General features: G+C 41.4%; 2 protein-coding genes across 3 annotated transcripts; one reads left to right on the top strand and one right to left on the bottom strand.

The window, feature by feature from the left end:
• Window positions 1–213: 213 nt before the first annotated feature.
• On the top strand, window positions 214–3,315 carry LOC136445386 (NADH dehydrogenase [ubiquinone] 1 beta subcomplex subunit 6-like). The gene is made up of 4 exons (XM_066443365.1): window positions 214–450; window positions 1,229–1,318; window positions 2,020–2,073; window positions 2,712–3,315. The coding sequence occupies exons 1-4, from the start codon at window positions 247–249 to the stop codon at window positions 2,754–2,756; spliced, it is 393 nt and encodes a 130-aa protein (XP_066299462.1). The 5' UTR covers window positions 214–246; the 3' UTR covers window positions 2,757–3,315.
• LOC136445382 (CD5 antigen-like) lies at window positions 3,283–15,212 on the bottom strand. Of its 2 annotated transcripts, none has more exons than XM_066443359.1 (11): window positions 14,996–15,212; window positions 10,196–10,420; window positions 9,959–10,042; window positions 9,250–9,365; window positions 8,327–8,516; window positions 7,562–7,791; window positions 6,904–7,057; window positions 6,369–6,440; window positions 5,725–5,790; window positions 5,387–5,468; window positions 3,283–4,837 (listed from the first exon to the last, which is right to left on the bottom strand). In XM_066443359.1, the coding sequence occupies exons 1-11, from the start codon at window positions 15,060–15,062 to the stop codon at window positions 4,351–4,353; spliced, it is 1,773 nt and encodes a 590-aa protein (XP_066299456.1). In that variant the 5' UTR covers window positions 15,063–15,212; the 3' UTR covers window positions 3,283–4,350. The 2 variants fall into 2 exon arrangements, with proteins under 2 accessions (XP_066299456.1, XP_066299457.1); XM_066443360.1 differs by having other exon boundaries at window positions 6,934–7,057.
• Window positions 15,213–16,232: the final 1,020 nt, after the last annotated feature.

Here is a 16,232-nt window from a genome sequence, read left to right as displayed (position 1 = left end):
TTTTGCAGAGGAGCCAAAAAGTATAGACAGGTGTGATATGTCAAAAGCAGGCCATTAAAAGCCGAAAAATTAGTCATTTGATATAACACCCTGATATAACCTCCTTGATATAACCCTCTGTTATTGTGCAATTTGTGAAGAAAATGCACTGTTAAGTGTTATTGTGCAATTTGTGAGGATAATGCAGCAGCCCCTCTTACAAAAGTGGTACAGTCCGTTCCTCCCTCCGTCATCATCATCATCAACATGGCGCCGCTTTCCGAAGCGAGAGAGCGAGAGATCGAAGAGTGGCGTCAGGCGCGCTCCAAGATCCGTGCCGAGCGCCATGCCTTCCTGAAGGACCAGGTCCTGGCGCCGAACGAGCCCCTGCCGCCGAAGAACCAGGGTTTATCCGTCCGGTGGTCGGCCTGGTGGGCTACACAGGGCACCAAGTTCGTCCCTGCGGTGGTGGTGAGTTGACCCGGTCTGGGTTTGACCTCTGCGATGTAAATGTGTCGTTTTCGTCAGTTTACGCAAACGTAAGATCATGTCAACTCGAAAAACAAATTCTTATACAATCTTGGTATCAAATATTGGCAATCTGTGGGCTCCGAAACAGCATCAGTGACGAGGAACTACTATAAATTATAGTAGTTCCTCGTCACTGATGCTGTTCAGAACTTTTCCATATGGAGGAGGGGGGCATGTACATGAACATATCAATGTACCTTGATTCTGCTTGCAGGATAGAAGGCGTCTGCCTGTAGCAAGTAAATTTTCACTCATTACACGTTCTAGCCAGCACATGATGAAATCGTATACTATGAGTGAAGTGATTAAGTATGTTAAAATGTTGTTTAACTTCAGCAACTTGTGATAATTGAAAATTATTTGTTTGCATATATTTTTGTGGCGCATGGCGTAATAGCAGGGTGTTTGGCCCAGAGCCTTACAGGTCCTGGGTTTGAATCCTGTCATGTTGGTTAAATGGAGGTCCTGTGTTTTGAGGAGGGCCCCACCTCACATATCGAAAAAGAGTAGGGGTCCTTCCCAGTGGCGTGAGTAGACTAAACCTTACAGTTGGTATATATATGCTACAGAATCTCAGCAATAGCAGGTTGAAGTTGGTAGCCTCAACAACAAAGAAGAAGAACTAGATGTTCAGCAATTTTCTACTGAATCATTTAGCATACAATGTATAGTAAATGTATGATCACTGATATGTTCCTTTCTCCCATTTCTTCCTCAGCAAACCCCTGTGCGCAAGGGCGGCATGTTCTTTCTCAAGTGGGTCGTACCAATCTGGTTTGGACACTACATGTTTAAGTACCACTTCTTAGTAAGTCAACTTCTTTGAATCATGTTACAAATTAGTTTGTGGCAAATCTTGGGGGATATCTTTAGCTTGAAATATTCTGTGTAGCCAAAAGATGCCCTCAAAGATTCACATTTGCAATGGCTATATATACAATGTGATTCTAGACTGAAAACTGACATGTCAGTTGGAAGACCTTACTTTGAATACAGTAACTCAAAAGACTACAAAAGATACAGTAACAAAAGAGTCAGACTACAGTGGTATTTTGTCTTTATACCGAACATGAAAAGTTCTAGTTTCAGTGTGGCAGACTAACAGGCAGGACTAACATGTTTTAAAGGAAACCATTGCAATTCAGGTGTGCTGCTTTCAGTTCAAAGTGAGCCATATTTAATCCAGTCAGTCGTCAGACAGAGATAGATTGCAGTAGGTTTAGACTGCCTGCAACAAGTTCAAAATGTCTCAATGACAAATAGTGAATTTGGAAAATGTGTACTAGTATATGAAACAAATGCAGGACATTCATGACAGAGAGCATTTAAATTTGTTGTTGTCTTTGAATAGCCAATACTGCCAAAGATATATTTATGAATTTTACATCTTAATTTTATTATAAGCTCACACAGCGGTTGTGTGAAAATCCTTATGCATATATGCATTATGGTCTGTGTAGATTGTATTTTGTTGTCATATGTTTAATGTGACTGTTGGTGTCTGTGCAGGGTAAGGATGATGGCATGCTTGGTGTCGCCTACAGAAGACCGAGGGTTTACCCGGTGAGTACATCATTTCTGTTGCTTGAGTTCTTGGCTCTTGGATATTCTTTACCAAAAATTCAGTGACGTGAGTAAGGTGTCAAGATGAAAAAAGAGGGCTGGAAAGAAACTAGACTCTAATTATATTTACAATGTGTGAACCAAGATCCCATAACATGCCCCATTGGTGTGGTTATGTCAATCCTTCCATAAAATGTGGTAACTCACTCACTCACTCACTCACTCACTCACTCACTCACTCACTCACTCACTCACTCACTCACTCACTCACTCACTCACCCACCCACCCACCCACCCACCCACTCATTCACTCACTCACTCACTCACTCACTCACTCACTCACCCACCACACTTATCGAAAAGAGTAGGGGTCTTTTCCGGTGTGAGTGGATCAAACAAATCTGCCCAGATATGCAGCTTGTAGTTCAGTACAAAGCTGGTGTGTTACGTCTTCACACACGGTTGACTGAGTATGCAAAGATACAGGTGTTCCAGTTCAGTATTTGTATTTCAAAATAAAAAAATAAAAACGACATGGCTCGAAGGTCCGGTAGTTAGATGTTTTGCAACATTGACTGGCTAGGTCAGCTTGTATTCTAGATCGATAAATAAATCCCAACTCACTCTTTTTTCTGCAGAATGATTCAAAATTCAATCCTCCACCTGCCCCTGGGGAAGCATGACCAGCCACCAGCGCCATCTAGCAGCTGGAGGGAGAACGACACTCGGCCGCACCTTTTAGTTTTAGCACAAACACATAGGGATTCTTCAGTTTTCTTGCATTTTGACTTTCAGATGGGTGAGAGGCCTTGTAATTATTATCTGTTTACCTGATGTTACATGTAACACAAAATAGCCTATATTACTTCTGAAAGCTGGAGTTCTTTGTGATATGATTTTTGCCTGTCGCTTTGCTTCTAAAGTTATACTGTCACAAGGTTTCTTACACTAAGTTACAGTCAAACTGTAGACATTGAAAGACAACCCAAACACAAGTAACACATTTTTGGCTGTTTTGAAGTGACATTTGCTGCCACATCTTGCAATGATGTGTTACCACTTCCTCATTACTTTTCCAACCAATTTCTATACAGAATGCTGAATGTAAAATATGCCAAAAAATGAACAGTGACCCCTTCCCATTTTTAGTTGTGACGGATTGTTTTCGTTCATTTTCGCTAAAGGAAAAATGTATGTAGACAACACATATTGCAGAAATAAATCTTGTTTATTCCCTTCCAAGATCAATCTTATGATGTTCATTTATTGATTTAAGTACAACGTGTATATAATATGTATATACAAATATCTTCCCTTACAATTTTTGGCAACAGTCAGAATATACAAATTTTTTACAATAACACTTCTTAAAAAGAATGTTCAAGAACATTCATTACAATTGGAAACAAAACAACTGAAAAAAGGTATGGATTTGGGCAGTGTTTTTACATGATATTATGCATATACCATTTTCCAACAAGTTGCCACATATGCAAGTGATACAGATACATGTAGTTCATCTGAGAGGTGTCCACTCATAAGACATGGAATGATTGTCACGCCGTGCATATCTGCCTCCAAGCACTTTAAGATTTAAAGGACATAATGGCAATTCTAATGAAGATGTTCCTACTGAATTTGATGATAACAAGTTCCACAATACGGTAGTTCTAGGAGAACAAATTTCCCATCTCTTCTGTTTGTAACATTGAAACTTCATACATAAGTTATTTGTGAATCTGAGTGTGGAAGTGTGAATGTGTGCAACTAGCACCGTCTATTTCTGGCTTGTTTATGGCATGTCATTTTGATCATTAGGAGATTGCTGGGTACATAACTCATTGACAAGCTTTGTAAGAAACAAGATGTATTGTAGTCTGCTAGGATACAAAATACCAGCTAACATGCTACACAAAACTCCTTTGTACAACAAACTACTGCAACATAAATGATAATGGTATGTCCCTGTAGCTCAATAAGTAGCAACTTCACAGATGAGCTCCTGGTTCCAATTACATGTACATGTAGTTGGTAACTGGGAGACCTTGGTTCGAATCCGTGAGGGACATTCTGGTTGGAGCTGCATTCATATTTTTGAAGGGACGTAACATGGGTGTCCCGTGATCGAGGAGGTGCCTCCAGCGCATTAAAAGGTACTTCAGCAGCCTCATTACTCAGATGGATACCTACTGGCTGTGCTTGACCGTTTTTGGCAACACCTCAGGGCTTGAGCTCGCTGTACATTTTTTTCTTGCTTTGGACTTTAATAGTCGTTAGCTAATCAGACTGGTCATTAACAACAACACACTCATAAGACACTCTCCGAGGATAGGGGATGTGCCCAGCACTGTCTCTGTTTATCGACTCATAAGCATGGTAATTGTCCAATGACGTCGGCTGTGCCTGCTGTTCGTAACTGTCCCTCCTTCTGGCTACTTCTGTGTTCTCTCTGCCTGCTGAATAAGCAAAGTCTGGTGTCTGCTCCAGTGCAGTGGCGCCACCTCTCCTCTGTGGTGATAAGTGCAGCGCATGGTTTGCAGCCCTGGCTGCTTCCAGTTGGGCGATGGTGCTGTAATTCACATCGCTTCCATCAGGGGGCCGCCGCGTGGAAAAGTAAACGAAGTTCGGAGTCGCGTTGTTTTCCCTGTACATAACCTCTGTGGGTAACCTTGGTCCTGCTCGATCAGTGGCATCGACAGTGACTGCGTATGTACCATTCACGGTTTTGACCGCGGGGGGCGTGCCACTCTCTGAGGGGGGTTTCCTGTAGTTACCGAACAAAATGATGCAATGTATGAATGCATTATTCATTAATAAGACTAGTGTTATATGGCAGCTAAAAGCTGAATTGCGTACACTGTACAATATCTCATAAAATAAGGAAAATACAACTGATGTCTTGGACATACATTATAAAAACAACATTAATGCTTAAAAATTTTCTTGCAATCCAGATCCAGCTGACTTGACTTAAATCAACTTTAGTGGAAACTTCGTGCAGATACAAGAATCTATATTTTTGTTCATAACAATTGAACAGTAAATGACAGTGTTCCTCCATACTGTATGCATGTAATGCTATAATTGTAACATCCAGATGTCATAATATACCACAAGTCAGCATGCGCAGTGAATACATGATTGATAGCACTAGCATTTGCACAAATGGGTTGTATACGTCCCGATAGCAATGTGACTTTAACATTTTGTTACCAACTGATGATTGTATCATCAAATGCCTTTGTGTTTTAAATCAGAGCCAGTACATCAGTTATAAGTAGACTGTTGGTTAAAACACTTGCAGTGAACATACCTCTTTCTTCTCATGATGAAGAGGACGACAAAGAGCGCCACAATAAGGATCAGGGCTCCCAGTACGATCCCGACGATTGTGCCTGTAAAGACAAAAATTGGATATTTATAACTTCACAATCATAGGAAACTGTATACAGGTATTGTTACACATGCAACCATGAGCCAAGTTTAATCTTGATTTATTCATACATATTTGCATCTATAGCATAAACAAAACAGTATGACATACATTAACCACCACAAAAAATTGATTCCTTTTAGCATGCATTGTCAGATAGATTTTCTAGCTTCCAAGTAAAATGTGTGCAACCAGTCTCTGTTGTTATTTGTACTCACCAGGAGTTAGTGATTGTGATCTTGGCTCATTGAGTGATGGAAAGTTGGACATCCCGGAAGGCATTGCTGTCAGGACAGAAGCAGTATATGAATATAAAATTAAGATAAGCGTGATAATCATTGGTTTTGCAGCCAAAGGTGACAACAATCGTGTGCTCTTGTTGTGGTAAGCTAATCTCCAAGCAGATGTTATAAACCATATCATTAATTTATCTTATAGGCTCAAATAGTAAGAAAAGAGCACTACCAGAAAAAATGTTCCAAAAAACGTGTTATAAAAACACTTAAACTTAGCCAGATCCTTACATCTGCTTGGAGATTTGTTAGAAGCAACGAAACTCATGTAGAATTCACCATGGAAGTGGAAAGAGAAATATTTACGACTTAAGGTTGTATCTATAATCAATGTCATTTTACCTGTGTAGGAGGATGTACATGTATTAGCCACTCCTTGGTAACAAGTGGTTGAGGAAGGAAGAAGGTCACAGATGAGTAACGTATGCTACCAGATAAGCGGCTGTTTCCGAAATCGTAAGGGACACATCATCATGGTTTACGGTTTTACACCTACTACATGTATTAAGAGAACAATAGTTCCCCATCCCTGTTAATTATACAGTGTATCATTTATGTGGCTTGAATACCTGTGTTCTGGGTCTCCAAATCTGGTGGATCAGTGGGGGTGATGCCAGGAATGTGAACAGCCTGGCTAGAACCTGCAATGTAGAATCAATGGAAATGAGAAACAACAGTAGTAGAGTATATTTGTGTATACATTAATGTCATTGAACTTTTAAAAAGCGACCGCTAAAGATTATAAAAAAATTGGGTAAGGTTGCAAAAGATTGAAAATGACAGGACAGATGCGTTTTTACTAAAGCGTTTAGAAATAAAAGGGTGATATTTCTTCTGTACAGTCAATTTCTTTGAAACAGATAAAGAGGCGACCAGGAAGTATTCCAAGCTGAGTTTTAGAAAAATCGTTAATAATGTAGTGAAAATAGAACCACACAAGGAAGTTTTAAAAAATTAACACTGAAAGAAGAAAAGGGAGTGAACGTTTCCCAAAGGACCCTTCCTGGAGCGCCCCCTAGCTGTTTGCTTTAGTAATGCTGCAGGCCGATCACCATCTAAGCTGCGCGCCACCTCCAAGAAAGTTAGTTAAAAGGAGATACTAACTGGAGGAGTTGGGGTTAGTCGTCGTCCCACCTGTGGAACACTTGAGCGCTACCGCGTAACCACGGGAACAGGAGCTGACGTCACTGTCCCGCAGGCCCCAGTAGTCGTAGCTGCAGTCTTTCAGTCGCCTTTCGTCGTTGTTTGGGCAGGTAACCTGGAGAAAAATTGCGGCATCTGTGGTTAGTTTAAGTGGATGAAAATATATTATTATCTCCAAGTAGATGTTGGGTGAAAGATTGTAACAAGCTCATCTGACCCCCAGAGGGAAGTCAAGCAGTCAGGAAACCTTACGCTCTTTAAACCCATTGTCTGCTTGAAGATTAACATTCTCCCTGCAAAATTAGCTTTTTGGCACCAACTATATATGTACTGGTTAGGCAGCAGGGAGAAGGTTAATACATGTTTTACTTGTCTGACTGTCCTTTTTGTATTTAACTCCCTACATTGTGTTAAGCTATGTACACCGGGAGGTAACTATATCTTTAAACCCATTATCTGTTTGAAGATTAACCTTCTCCCTGCTAAAGTAGCACTTCGGCACCAACTAAATACTTAATACAGGGTTGGGCAGCAGGGAGAAAGTTAATACGTGTGTGACTTGTCTGGCTGTCCTTTTTGTATATAACTCCCTATCCCTACATGATGTAAAGCTATGTACCTTGCTCAACCACACCGGGAGGCTCCCATCGCCATAGCTACCGGGCATGTACACGTCGTCTGCAGACAGGTAGCCCAGCTGCTGGCAGACCACCCTGGCCTGTTTGTCCCGCCACCATCGTTCCCAGGACGGTCTGTTGGGGCTGTCGCAGATCGTTCCCCAGGCACCGTTATGGTAGATCTCCACACGACCCTGGGCACGAGACGAACCTCCCTCCAACCGAACTGAAGCTGTAATGGTAAATGTTGGTTTATTTGATGGTGTGTTTGCATGCAGGCCGCTTTTCATAACAAATCATAACAAATATTGATAGTACAAACAACCTCCTTGGTACAAATAATAGTGGTTGTAGATATGAAACACCTATCGATAGTAACGTTAGTATGATAATTATCTTTCAGTGTAAATGGAAGAAAAAAGGTAACCATGAATTTGGTTCGAGCGACTGTAGATTATACGGCTCTGTAAACGAACCAAGCAGAGGCACAAGTTTTTAAGATGAGAATTGATACAAAGGCGCTGAGAAAAAGGACCGTCTAAAGTTGGACGATTACAGGAGGCACGGCAGTCAAGGAAGTAAACGCCAAAGATTTACGACTTTTTTGGCGACGCATCAAGGGACGGAGCCTTCAGTATAGTACTACGATCGCGTTGGCAAATATTCTAAGAATTCCACGCACGCATTCCCTAGGGATCGTTTTTAAAGCTACACCTTGTTAGGACAGTCAAATAGTCGTACATATACACTCATTTTTCACATCTTACATTCACAGAGGAGCCCGATGTCGTCATAATGTGTGCACATGTCCAGTTCAGGGTCGCAGTCCCACAGCGTGTTCTCGTTCCCAGTGCATGAGGGTGAATACCGTACGATGTCGCCGGTGACGTTCGGGAAGTGATCTCGTGCCCAGACTCCCGTCACCAGTCCGGGGAACCCCAAATGGCGACAAGCGACCTAAAAGTTTGAAAGAAAATAATTGTTAGGACTCTGTCTATTTGAGGAATGAATAAGTGTTCATAAAACATTTTGAATTTTTTTTTCTTCTTAGGACTCCGTCTATTTGAGGAATAAAGTAATAAGTATGGTTATTGATTTTCTTAGAACTTTGACAGTAGCCTAGATACCTATTTTTGATTCCCATGTATTCCCATGTACTTGTTTGTCTGCAATTAGCCTTCGGGCATGAACTTGCAATAAAGTTATTATTATTGATTTTTAAAAGTATTTTTTCTTCTTCTAAAGACTCCGTCTAGTTGAGAAATAACATAATAAGTATAGGCATCAAAATTTTTAGGGATTGTTTGTCTTATAACTTTGTCTTCTTGCCGGGTATAAAGTGATGAGTGTGATCAATTTTGCAATTCTATTGCCAAACCTACCATATATATATTGTAATAGATGTAAAAGTTTTATTTTCAGTAAAGCTTCTTTATCACTACTGTCTCCTTCCAATGGGTCTTAAGAATGCAACATTTTGACATGCTTTCACATTGTTACCGTACATCGTTACGTATACTTTTCAATGGTTTTTATCCGGTAAGGATCTCGCGGGCAGCACACTGCATATATCGTTACTTGCGAATCTTTTTGGGGGGTTTTGAATAGTAATGTGATTGCAAGGATATGTTCATAGAAGAAACGACGAATGAAGGTCTGGATACGACAATAGACAAGCAAACAAACCAACCCTAAACTCCTCATCGCCCCACTTGGTGCCGCACACGGGAGACCAGATACCGTCCTGACTGGAGAACTCAAGGCGGCCCTGGTGCGGGACCGGCCCGCCCCACAAACGGATCTTCTCTACGGTAGAGAAAACAATTCACAGCTTATTTGTTGATCCTCAAGAAGATAAGAAAAAAATGATATGGATATGCTAAGTAACAGTGATGATCAAAGAAGTAAATATGTAGGTCATAAGTGGCGTCGCGTGGCGTAATGGCAGGGTATTTGACTCATAATCCTGATGTGCCCGTGGGAAGGCACTTAACACGAATTTTCTCGCTTCACTCTGGTGGAAATGAGTACCTAGCTACGGTTAGGGACGTCCCTCGGATAGGACGTTAAATGGAGGTCCCGTGTTTTAGGGGAGCCACACATCGAGCACGTTAAAAAACCCACCACTATTATCGAAAAGAGTAGGGGTCCTTCCCAGTGTAAGTGGATCAAATAAATCTGTCCTGATATGCAGCGTGTACTCTTCAGTACAACCCTGGTGTGTTACGCCATGAGGCCATAGGTCGCAAACTGTAACTCCTTTAGCGGACTAACTCCTCTGGTATATTATCCGTCTATTTGGCCAATTTTTTACTATTTTTCCAGCGACTTGTGGAGCCTTGTAGAGGCTAGTATGCAATACAAACAAACATAAAAGTACATAAGACATCATGGTATACCTAAACACACAGCTCCAGCGACGTTAGAGTTGGGTCCACACGTGCTGCTGTAGGTGTTACAGTCGCCCAGAGAAAACAAGTCATCTACAAGCGAAAACGTAAAAACAAAGATCGTTAACTCGGAACGAAAAAAAGACTAACCTTTCCAAATATCAGAATGGCTGTGAGATGGAATCGAAAACTTTTTAAACATATAAAGTGAAAGAGTAAGAGTAAAAACAAATAAGCAGACAATACCTGATGCTGCGCACGTGAAGGAGGTACTGTAAATTGGGAACGAGCCTCTGCCGAAGAATGACGAGGTGAGGCCGACGGACGACTTCACGCCGCCGAAGCCGAGCTGTCGGCAGGCCACGGCAGCCTCGTTCCCAGACCAGTCAGTGCCACATACGGCGTACCACTGTTCTCCGTCCCTCAGCTCTATTCTTCCCTCATTCTCAGTGTCTCCGTCCACAAGCCTCACTGTACATACAAAGCGGTTTTAACAATGCGCCTGATTTGTTACAATGTTAATTACGGAGTCTTTTACACAACCAAGTGATTTATTCAACCGACGTTTCGGTGACCATCTGTCACCCTCCTCAGGGAAGTTTTCTTTTGGTATATCATTCTTTTTCTCACATTCTGTTATCCTATTGTTTACGAAAATGTAATTAACATTTCCGTGAATAGTTTCATCATGTTGGTAAGTCAATGAACAAAAATAGTATTTTACACAACCAAGAGATTTATTCAACCGACGTTTCAGTGACCATCTGTCACCTTCCTCAGGGCAATTCTGACTGGTTCACATTGCACTGCAGCACAGGTGTCGCTGCTTATGGATGCGCTCCGAAACGCAAAGTATTTACATATATACACTGTTACAGGGAACGGTATCTACAATGCGGTCTTCTGTGCTGCAGTGCAATGTGAACTAGTCAGAATTACCCTGAGGAAGGTGACAGATGGTCACCGAAACGTCGGTTGAATAAATCACTTGGTTGTGTAAAAAGAGTATTTTTACTTAGTGACAAACCAACCTGATGAAACTATTCACGGAAATGTTAATTACATTTTCGTAAACAATAGGACAATATAATTTGAAAAACAGAATAATATACCAAAAGGAAATTTCTACCACGGATCTGAATAATACATACACACATATGAAAGGAAAAGAAACTGAATACAAATCAAATTCATCAATCAACTGGTGCAACAAAGATAAACAGAAAGTAATAATCTGACAAAAAATAATTAAAAATGTTAAACGTTGTCGCTGTAAAGGTCAGGTATTCTACTGATGATAATGATAATAATTACAGCACACACACTGGAAGGGACCGCTTTATCATTTTTCTACACACGTATATTGTGTAGCTACACAGCCTGGCCCTGTTACGATAGTCTCTACCAGACTAACTACACCGGCTATGGGGAGAATATTTGTCAGGGTTTCATGTGATCTTCACCGTGGAATGACTCTACTGGCTAATCATTCCTTTTTCTGCCGAATTCTACGATCCATACACCCGTAAGAGGGCCTGGTGGTAGCCTGGATGCCAGACCCCCAATCTCTGAAATACCTATCTCCAAACGATAGAAATGTCAGACATTGGGAGTACGTCTGGCATCCAGGCTAGCCTGGTGGAGGCTACTGTTACGATGCTATAACCACAGACTCATTTTCCGACCCATTGAACACAGCACGTACAAAAATCACTGGCGGCTTCTGTGGGCCCGGGGCCACTGGGGACTGTCGCAAAACTAATGTATATCTTGACAAGCGAAATATTCTACACGAACACATCCTACACTGTTATTCATGTTGACGATTTCCCCATTCCTCATAAACCATGGACTTTGTCCAGCTCTGAAGTCTATTTACATAAACTGCGATGTGGGCTCAACTTTACTATAGCACGCAAGTGCCTTGATATTTGCTTCCGACATTATGTAGCTAAATATACATTCGACACAAGTGGCTGGGCAATTTACGGTGTATCACCCCCATTTACTGAAACGTTTAAAATAACGAGAGAAAATATCGTCTCCTATAGATTATAATTTGATAATAATGAGATATTTTGCAGCATCCCAACCATTGTTCAGTAATTGGTCTATTCACGAAAGAATCGGTGCATAGCAGGGCAAACGTTTATATCTTACAAGTGTGTTGTTATCTTCTGTACAGCGCTGTTACGGCCTTAATCATGGAACAGTAGTTCTGTATACACCGGTTATGGCCTGTTTCTTCTAGGTCAGATAACCACGACCCATGGAAAAGGGTCTGCATGCTGTTTTCCGTAAGACTTAGCGTTCGGCAGTCTATTTTCATTTCCCGTAATTCGTAGGGAACGCAAAGGCCGTCTTATTCACGTAATTTGTAGCGAGACGACCAAATTTTGCACAATTTCTTTCCTTGGTTTTAGCGTAATACGTAGGGAGTTCTTTTGAATACAGCGTAAAGTATTGCCGGGACCCCCCATGCAGACCCTCATGGAGGCCTGCAGTGTAAATACTGCACGATACAGCTTGTTGCGGCATTGACAAACACATTTTGACATGTGTATCAATTCAAAAGTACAGTATTTAGTACACAACTATGGCTGTGCAACCATGTCTTAAATTCATTTTCAACCCTGCAACTCCGTTCTTTATACACTTGTGTTTATATACATGCATGCATTGAACACCCAACCTATTAGTAAATGACTCTGTGTATATGTCACACGGTTAAATAGCGTAAAAGTATCAATTAAATCATTGCGGGGTATTAACCTGTCGATAAAGTCCACATGCCAGTGACTTATAAGACAGTCTTACATTCGCCAAGAGGGTGTTTTCGGGAGCGTTCGTGTACGTGTGTGAGTGAGTCTGTGTGTGTATGTGTCTGTCTAGATCTGTCAATGTATAAACACGATAACTCGAGAATGTCTGGATGGATTGTGTATTACTTGGTATGTGGGTAGGTAGGGAGAAGTGTCAAGTAGCAACCCCATATCGATTTGATTTGATTTTACAAATAGATGTAAATAACTGTCGCTGGCCTCTGTGCATCGAAACAAAATCATATAAACGATACTAAGATAGATTAGATTTCTTCATGTTCTAGTTACCAGAAAAGTGTATAACTCAAGACCAGTCCATAGCACTGTATCGCACCACGCCGCCATCTTACCCTATAGCTACATGTAGCTCTGTTTGCTAAGTTATGTGCGACCAATGGCTGTCTCGACCTTTAATTGATAAGAGAAGCACCACAATGCCTACAGAGATCGTTATCGCCCGAGCTAAGTGAAATATTCAACACCAGATAAAGCAAAAGAATGGCAGCAGCGCCCAGCTATTAACTGGCCTAGTGAGTTGGTGGGCTTACTTATTCATTTAAAGGGACGTGTGAGAAAAGATTTTAAAGAATATTCTACTTGTAAAAAGACTTTCTTCGTCATATTTTCGATATGTGTTGTATAGAGCAATTCGTTTTTTACTACACGTCATGGCTATTGATTAATATTGAAATAAGATAATCATGGGCACTGGATAGTATGGTCTACAATCTAAATATGCGATAACTAAAACTATATCATTTACCATATCGTATGAGTAAAGATTTTTGTGCTTGTCGCAAGCTACAACTAGCTGTTGCGCCAAAAAGACTTTTGTTTTGTTTTACTTTTTCAATCATTTATCAATTATTCTCTCAGAGAGATCTAGAAAAATCATAGGACGATTAGTACAAAGTTTTCTCATATGATGTTGAATTCTACCATCCTTCTAAGACACAAAATATGCAAGACTATCAAACTTTCCCACACCCCACCCTTGTCCCTTCTTTGAGATCTTAACATTAAACGGTTCTTAAATTCGGAGAAAACAGCGCACAGTGAACCATGCCCGTCTGAATGCGGGGTATGTGTTGTCTGTAAGCTGGGCTTTGCTGGGCCAGGCAGGGGCCCAATTGTCTGAACTAAAAGAGGAAGCCAAGCAGCAGCAAGTGTCTTTATAGAACGTCTCAGTGCGTGCAGTGTCCCTTTCTCTTCGGCCACGCTTCGGGGCAAGTACGGTCGTACCCGACTGGTTGGTTTGAATTCGAAACACGTCCGAAAACAACAACAGCCCAGAAAAGACAACATCGGGGAAATTTGTCTCTTCAGAACCGTAAAAAGGGTGAAATTGGGACGTAATCCTCTTCGCTCCGTCTGAGTTTCGTGGTCGACTGAACAGATTAGTGTCAGTAGACGGGCATGTAATTCCTAAAACTGTGCCAGATAATCGCAATTTGTCAGTTACTGTAGAATACACGACTTTCATATTCACAACTGTTTCTTTTTCTATAGGGCTAACAACAAATATAGAGTCAGATACGATGTTGCTGGATCAATGAAAGTAGGCGAACGCGTTTTCCGACAAAAACTCTTGCCGACCTCTGACCCATGCGTTGTTTGAACGCTGCAGAATAATGACGCTGTAGTGTGTGTACTGGAGGTACAGATTAGTTCCCTGACCCACAAACCCCCCTCCCTCCTCAAACGCTAAACCAGCTTCTCCCAGCAAATACAGCTTTAACATTTGCATAATCACGGGTCTACAGTTACAAATTAGCCACTGTTTCAGACTACCCCAACTTGTTGAAACGTTCCCACTGGCAAACAATGGCGTAAAAAGCAGTTTTGTGTCAGTAGTGTGTACACATGCCGTGGTTAGTTTATATACACCAGTCCGAGTGAAACAGGTTGTTTGAAGCGTATGATTAGCATACACTGATGAAAATGGGGCTTTTATGTCACCACACAATCACTCCGATTAACAGGTTGGTGGTCTTTTGCATACCTGGAGGGTGTCAATGTGTGGTAAACAGACGACAATTTCACGGAGAATTGTTCTAGCTCACCCTGCAGTGTGAACAAGAGTTGGTAGCAAACACAGCTCATTATATCTGTCCCCACACCCATATCCCCCGTCCAAAACACTGCTCTTGGGCACCTGGCGGTCACTGGAGACCGTTGAGATCTCTTACACGCACAGGTAAAGGTGAGAGAACGTCTTGCCTACCTTCTTGGACCAGCGAAGACACCCAGTGGGGAAGGAAGATCGCAAGATACAGCACAAGGAGATCCATCGTCGTCTGTAGCGTCTTTCACAACAACGTAAAACACAAACAAGTGGTCAGAACCCACTTAAAACAACAACGGGTCGGAAAAAGTCAAACATGGCACCGGACCGGATAAGTTACCTCGAGGGAGGTCGCTAGGTGAGCCGTCACGTGACCAACTTGACGTATTAAGTGGCGAAGCAGTTACAATAAGAGGCGGGTGTCACGTCCATTGGAGTGAGGGTAAACATTGGCGCGCACATAAACACATTAATGAGGGGGGGCGGCCATGGGAAAGGAACGAAAGGAATGAAAACATGCGTCGATAAGATGGGTGTAGAATTTTTAAGTGGTTGTGAAGTGACGGGTTTGTTTACATGCCTCCTTTTACGTTAATGAATTATGTTATAGGGTCACCTTCCCTGCAGATGGAAAGTGCTTCATGTAAAGTAGTTCAAGAAGGAACGGAGTTAAGCACTGCGTTTTGCATTAGACAGAGTTTTGTAACACTTTTGTGTGTGTTACATTTTTTCTTGATGTTCGTTACCAAAAGAAGGATGTGTACATACAAAGAGTTCCAGAAAAGACATGCAGAGTTATACCCCTTCTATATCCCTGAAATGAAACGTAACCTCAGCTCACGCTTGTAGCGATGTTCAATATTTAAAGACAGGTGTAAATTGTTTTAATTGCTGACGAAATGTGTTAAACATCGGTGTTAGGCAAACATTAAAAGTTTTCTCGTAAAGCCGGGTCCATTCATGTGACATTGTGAGGGCCTGAAGTTATGATTTTGGTCAATGCCATGGCTTTTGATAGGAACATCGATAGTAAAAGTAAAAGTCTAAACTGTGGTTAGGGGAAGGTCGTGAGGCCGTGTCTGGCTATGTTTAAACAGGCCAGCGTTTAAATGTCTATTCATAAGCAAACACAGAGCAAGCGTATGTATCCATGCAGAGGGTTAAAATCATCTTTATTGTGTTTAGAACATACATTCACAAGATAAATGGTTAAAACGTTAGCACTACGTGTAACCTGGCGTACTGTAGCTGTTTGAGAAACTATATTACATACAGATACATTCCACTGCAGTTGGTATCAGTGGCAGATGACAAATTCATTTGACAAATATTCAGTCCAACTATTGATAAGTTTTAGTGTCGTTCGGATAGATTGAAATGTTCAGTGTGATCCGCA

The sequence above is a fragment of the Branchiostoma lanceolatum genome, chromosome 11 (genome assembly GCF_035083965.1).
Source record: "Branchiostoma lanceolatum isolate klBraLanc5 chromosome 11, klBraLanc5.hap2, whole genome shotgun sequence".
NCBI lineage: Eukaryota > Metazoa > Chordata > Leptocardii > Amphioxiformes > Branchiostomatidae > Branchiostoma > Branchiostoma lanceolatum.
This window is presented reverse-complemented; position numbering and strand designations above follow the sequence as displayed.

Coding starts and splice junctions, on each gene's coding strand:
- LOC136445382 (XM_066443359.1), bottom strand. CDS start 15,062: ATGGATCTCCTTGTGCTGTATCTTGCGATCTTCCTTCCCCACTGGGTG. Junction 10,043..10,195: donor CTTCACGTGCGCAGCATCAG/GTATTGTCTGCT, acceptor TTTCGCTTGTAG/ATGACTTGTTTTCTCTGGGC. Junction 7,792..8,326: donor CATCGGGCTCCTCTGTGAAT/GTAAGATGTGAA, acceptor TTACCATTACAG/CTTCAGTTCGGTTGGAGGGA.
- LOC136445386 (XM_066443365.1), top strand. CDS start 247: ATGGCGCCGCTTTCCGAAGCGAGAGAGCGAGAGATCGAAGAGTGGCGT. Junction 451..1,228: donor AGTTCGTCCCTGCGGTGGTG/GTGAGTTGACCC, acceptor TTTCTTCCTCAG/CAAACCCCTGTGCGCAAGGG. Junction 2,074..2,711: donor GAAGACCGAGGGTTTACCCG/GTGAGTACATCA, acceptor TTTTTTCTGCAG/AATGATTCAAAATTCAATCC.